The 6000-nt window shown below is 50.0% G+C and overlaps 1 protein-coding gene across 1 annotated transcript; it reads right to left on the bottom strand.

The window, feature by feature from the left end:
• Positions 1 to 1040: 1040 nt before the first annotated feature.
• LOC136522726 (aspartyl protease family protein At5g10770-like) lies at positions 1041 to 2960 on the bottom strand. The gene is made up of 2 exons (XM_066516536.1): positions 2732 to 2960; positions 1041 to 2554 (listed from the first exon to the last, which is right to left on the bottom strand). Exons 1-2 carry the CDS (start codon positions 2886 to 2888, stop codon positions 1227 to 1229), a joined length of 1485 nt encoding a protein of 494 aa, XP_066372633.1. The 5' UTR covers positions 2889 to 2960; the 3' UTR covers positions 1041 to 1226.
• Positions 2961 to 6000: the final 3040 nt, after the last annotated feature.

The raw sequence follows: 6000 nt of genomic DNA, 5'->3' as shown, positions 1-6000 counted from the left end.
TCTAACTCGCCTCCTCGCCGGATCCGCTGGCCCCCTGGCCCCCTGCTCCGGATCCACGCCGGCCTCCTCCTCGCCTCCACGCCGGATCTGGACGCGGTCGGAGCAGGGGGTGGCCCGCTCACCAGATCCGGGTGCTGCTCGCCGGAGAAGAGGGAGAGGGAGGGGCGCTGCTCGCTGGCTCCAGATCTGCAAAGAGAGAGGGAAGTAATAAAATGGAATAAAGCAGAAAGAGAATTATGGGAAGGGAAAGGAATGTATCGGTATGTCACCACACAATGATCATGATCGTGATCCTTCGCGTTCATTGTGTGGTGAGAATTATGGGAATTGTTGCCACACAATGAGAATTGTTGTCATGCCCCATGCATCTTTTGAAAAAAATATGTTTCCATGCTCAGAATTACAAGGACGGACGAGAATTGTTGCCACACAATGAGAATTATGTGAAGGGAAATGAATACATTATTTTTTTTCAAAAAATGAATTGCTGACATGACTCATGCATCTAGGCTACGGCATGGTAATTCCGAGCATACATGTTTTAGGCAAGGCAGAGCATGGATAAATTCAATTCGATGCCTAGCAATAAATTTTTAGCCTTTCAGGCAACTGATGCTTGTCGTAACTTTCGGACAACAAGCTCTAAGCCTAGCTTTTATTTCAGATTCATTACGATAATGAATGTGTTTCTAGACATTATCATGGTATAACACACGTGCAAAATTGAATTGATATATTCTTGATTTTGTCTTGGTTACCAAACATCCCGTTCAATTTATGTTGCATCCGTTGGCACGGACACTTATCTAGTATATTATTACGTGTGTGTCTATCTATCTATCTATATATATATATATATATATATATATATATATATATATATATATATATATATATATATATATATATAGAGAGAGAGAGAGAGAGAGAGAGAGAGAGAGAGAGAGAGAGAGAGAGAGAGAGAGAGAGAGAGAGAGAGAGAGAGAGAGAGAGAGAGAGTATAATAGTATTAGATTATAAAAATAGATACATATATGACATTTTACACCCACCCAGCCTTGTAAAATTAACAGGGAGTAATACATAGCCACAAACATGTGCACAAGTTGCGCATCTTGGCTTTATTTAGTTGAACAATAATCAAGCTACCTCATGCATCTCCCAATGAGCTATAGCTTGAGCGATGTAGTAGAGCAGGCCTCGGTGAGTCGAGGCAGCCTGAGCACTCAGCAGGCGTTGCGGCGGAATCCGACTGACCCTCCGCCGACGTTGTAGAGCACCTCGATGGTCTGCTGCTGCACGTTGCCGAGGATCCCCGGCATGCGGTCATCCATGCTGGAGGTGAAGGCGAGGCAGTCGTGGAAGAGGACGCCCGACGGGTCCAGCTGCACGGTGGCGTCCCCGTCGAACACCAGCGCGACCTTGGGCAGCTTCACGCTGCGGACGCCGGTGAAGTCGTAGCAGGTGTCGAGGCTGCCTTTAGGTGCAGCCGCGCGGTACATGCTCATGCTCCTCCTGAACGCGTCGCGCAGCGCCTGGTACGCCGTCGGCGGCAGGCGCGTGATGGACGTGCGGGAGTCCAGCACCGTGCCGGCGGCGAAGACCGTGGCCGGCACGCTCAGTCGCTGCCCGCCGACGGTGATGGCCCGGAGCTGCACGCGGTAGAATGTCGCCGGCGCCCGCTTGTCCCTGAGCATGGGCGTCACCACGTACCTCGACGACGACGCGGCCCGCGGCATTCCGAGGACGAAGAAGCCGAAGTAGCTCGCTGACGGCGGGATGCAGTAAGAGAAGGCGCGGCCGTAGGTGGACGCGGTCTGGGACGCCAGCGACTCCGGGCCGCCGCCGAGCGCCATGATCCCGGCGGTGGTGTTGTCGAAGTTGCCCTGGTCGACGTGGCTGCACCCGAACTTGAAGTTGTTGATCCTGGTGTTGGGGTTGAGCGTGAGCAGGTCGGAGCTGTACGTGCCCGACGTCGACGACCCGTCGACGGGGTAGGTGACCCGGTACTGGCACTGGTTGTTCACGCAGCCGTTGGCGTAGGGGCCGAGCTGCCGGCAGGAGGGGGAGCCGCAGGAGAAGGCGGCGTACGTGGGCGACTTGGTCGGGTCGTAGAAGGTGTCCGTCTGGGGGTGGCACGGCGGCACGGGGCACGGCACGCACTGCACCCACGGCACGTCGCTCGCCGTGTCCAGCACCACCGTCTGGATCACGCCCGGCCGGAGCGGCGCCGCCCCGCTGCCGCCGACGGTCGCCGCAGGGTCAAAGCTCATCGCCTTTGAATTAGTGTCCGCCGTTGTGCCCATCTCGACTTGCGTTCTGGCCCCGGTGTTGAGCTCTGATTCATCAGTATCCGCCGGTGGCTTATCAGCCTTGCTGTCGTTGGTGCCATTCTTGCTAATAAACAGCCTCCTCTGGACGTCGTCGGCGCGGCGCTGGTCCCGGCGGAGCAGCTCGGCCACGGACGGTGGCGCCGCCGCGTTCGACGAGGATAGCGAGCAGGGGCCGTGAGGGAGATCCACTGGTATCCACGTGCCGTTGGGGGGCGGAATCACTGCATCATGTCATGTCGTCAAATGTAACACAACATAAACGTAAGTCCTTATGGAAAAAAACACGTACTCATGCATGCATGCATAAAGCAGATGGTTGCTGGAACAAATTGAATACAGCAGTACTGCAGTACGTAGTGCATGCATGCATGCATTGCCTGACGCCCTGACCAACATACCCCTGTGTCCCAAGCAGTAGGATGAGGCTTTTGGTTTCAGCGAGCTCACGGCCACTACCATGTAGTAGTCGTCTCCATGTTCATGTTCTGCTGCACGGACAAGAGGAGGAAAAGGACAAAGCAAGACAAGCAACAATGGAGCCAAAACGAAAGCCATGGCTTTGAGTGAACAGGCTACGTATTTTTCCTGCCAAGTACTGGGCTACAGCTCAACCATGCTTGGAATCAAGTTCCCATGGACTCTGCCTCTCTGGCATGGCATGGGCATGTATATATAGGCACTACAAGAGCAGCAATTAATAACTAAAGCTTGGCCCTTGCTCCCTTTACTTCGATCCTTGTTATTAGGCTATTAGCAAGCACTACTACAAAGCTAAAGATCATCGCTTGTTCTCTAAAACCATCATGGCTGTCGTTTCTTTTTCCTTTTTTTTTTTTTTGCAACCGCCGGGCGCGTCCTCCTCTCCCTGCTCGGCCTTGCCCCTAGTCTGCGTTGTCGTCGCCTGCTGCAGTTGCGTGAGTTTCCAGTGAGGAGCGGGCTCAGTGTGAGGAGGGGACATCGGATCCCGGCTCGCCGGCTGTGACATGGCCTGTGCCCAGTGGAGGCGCAAGATGGTGGAAAAAACAGGCGATTGAGGCGGGGCGGCGTAGGGAGGGATGATTGGAGTCGGAGATGGCGTCGCACGCGGCGTGGATCGGGTCCTTGGCCTAGAGCCTGGAGGTCGAGCAGGCAGGAGGAGGCGTCAGCTCGGGGCGGAGGCATCAGCGCCGAGGGAGAGGGCGCGGCGCAACGCAAGAGGGGGATGGCTGCGGCAGCTTGTCTCGCGCCGAAGACGAAGGCTCTGGAATCGCTATCTGCTGCACCGTGGATGGTTCGATCAATATGCAACAGAGGATAAAAAAACAGGCGACGTGGCCCAATGAGAGGGCAGAGCTTGGCCCTGATTTCGTTATATAGAGAAAATCTTCTAACGGAATTCTTGCATGTATGTCTTTCAAGCAAATTATAACAAATAACTGAAATGGTCTGTTTGTTTATTGTCACGTTATTTTCACATGATTTTCGATCCTCCGAATCATATATTGTACTTTTACCTATGTTTCTCGTTGCAATCCAAATATCCAATAGACCAATAGTCTTAGTTAATGTTTACTTATCTCCTTGCTCCTATGGTTACAAGCAAAGTACTAGTATAGGATAGCATGGGGCGGAGGAGAAAACTGAGAGCTTCTTTGGCAGCCCATTTTAACGTGGGGTTCTCGGCCTTTTCCCTACGGATGAAGCCCAACTAGTTCACACATTTGGAAGCCTGTTATGCAGGGGTCTTAGGCTTGAGCAAGCCCAGTTTCCACATGGAAACAAGCTCGGCCTACTACGAACACGAGCCCAGAGCAGTCCTCCACGTCTCACGGGCACTATGCTAGCGCGCCAAGTAATATTTCTAGACTGATTTTTTTCAGGGCAACCCGATTCATAATCTATTTTAATTTGAACGTGAACAGCACCCTATCAAGATGTGATCAACTTCAATAATAGGAACACGCCACTTTTGAAATGGGTTGTCATGAACATGGATGCTTGGCTTTTGGAAGGATCATTCGTTAAAGTGAGTGGCGCTGTTTCCTACCAAGGCTACCGACGGACTGCTAGGGTATGCCCTTAAAAGCCATGAGTAGTACTTACAGTAGTTCAGTAGTGCTTTGCTTTATATTAGATTATAAAAAACAAGGCCGTCGACAAAAGATGCTTGGCAGTTCTTCGAGGGGTATCCCACGAAGGTAGATTGATCGGTGGAGGTGCGCGTAATAGGAACCGGATGGTGACACAAGGCGCAGAGACAACGATTTAGATAGGTTCAGGCCGTCTGATCGATGTAATACCCTACGTCATGTGTCTTTGGTGTATTGTATTGAGTATGAGATCTAATGGAGATGCCTTAGGCTAGGCATAGGATCCATATGGGGATGTCGACTAGGAAACCCCTGCCTCTCCTTATATACTCTGGAGGGGTAGGGTTACAAGGAAAGTATCATATTTGGTACTATACAATATCTTGCGGTGGACGTCGACCAGTGCCGTGCACGCCTTGATCTTGTGGGCTGGGCCACCTCTGATGGTGCGGCCCATGTAGTCTTTCTATCATGATATGATGAATAAACATAATTCAAGTACCTAAGTAAGATTGACTTAGCTACATTGGTTTCTAGTAGCTATATGTTCATGAAAACATAGGGAAGTAAGTAAGCAAATGTCAGTGAACAATATGTAAAAGCTGACTGTCCATCAGCATTGACGGAGCGTTCTGTTCTTAACAATATGTAAAAGTCGACAGAACCTATGTTCTTAACAATAGCTAAGTCGCAACCCCACGGATCCAGACTTGTCCTATAGAGATTTCAAGAACAAATGTATGTAAATATGCCTACCAGAAAAGCATACTAAATAACAAGTAAAACGGCTAGATAAATTACACACCGAGGATTGTAGTAGATAGTAAATGAGCCACCACTTAATGCTGCATGAGCTGCAGCAGCAAGAACACCTATGTGCGTACTGTCAGTAGACAGGACGGACGATGACAAAGCAGATTGTTGTCAGGTGGCATGAAATTCTTTTATCTCCTACTGCTTTCTGCAAAAGTTATCGGGGTGTTCAGTTTTTTTCTTTACCGTGCTTGTGACCTGACAAGACACAAGAGATGAAGGACAATAGTAATTAAGGAATTAAAAATAATAACAACCGGCAAGGAAAGAATGGATGATAATTTTTTCATAGTCATCAAACATGAGCAGATTCAGTCCAATTTCATTTTCGTCTTTGTAGCCATCTCAAAATTCTTCAAAACAAGAGGTGATTGGAAACTTATCTGATTCATTACTGAGTATTCCATATATATCTGAATTTTTTGATTGCATCTTACCAATCAGATGTATTGCAGTGGGCTGAGGTCGTGCACGGGTTGAAGCGCTTGTACGTGAACTGCAGCAGAAGCCACGACTTCCCCACACCTGCAACACAAACAACCAATCAACCGATCATTCGCCGCTCGTATCTACCAATACCAGTGGCCATATGACACCCAGGCTCCCTCGCACGAGGCAGGGCAGCGGGTTCGAGAGCGAAGAGGAGTTCGCGCCGTGGTTGACCATCCGCAACAAGTAATTAATCAACAATATGCATTGCCTTTCCCTAAAATTCATACACGCAGAAAAAACAACAACTGAACATTGTGTTCAATTACAAGGAAAGGAAAGGAAAGGTGGTGACG

Source organism: Miscanthus floridulus, chromosome 18 (assembly GCF_019320115.1).
Source record: "Miscanthus floridulus cultivar M001 chromosome 18, ASM1932011v1, whole genome shotgun sequence".
Classification (NCBI taxonomy): Eukaryota; Viridiplantae; Streptophyta; class Magnoliopsida; order Poales; family Poaceae; genus Miscanthus; species Miscanthus floridulus.
Note: the sequence above shows the minus strand (reverse complement) of the source record. Positions and strands in the feature narration are given on the sequence as shown.

What these genes read in the sequence shown, in the direction of transcription:
- LOC136522726 (XM_066516536.1), bottom strand. Translation starts at nt 2,888, where the DNA reads ATGGCTTTCGTTTTGGCTCCATTGTTGCTTGTCTTGCTTTGTCCTTTT. An exon ending in CTACTGCTTGGGACACAGGG is followed by an intron (nt 2,555 to 2,731) that starts GTATGTTGGTCA and finishes GACATGATGCAG; the next exon opens with TGATTCCGCCCCCCAACGGC.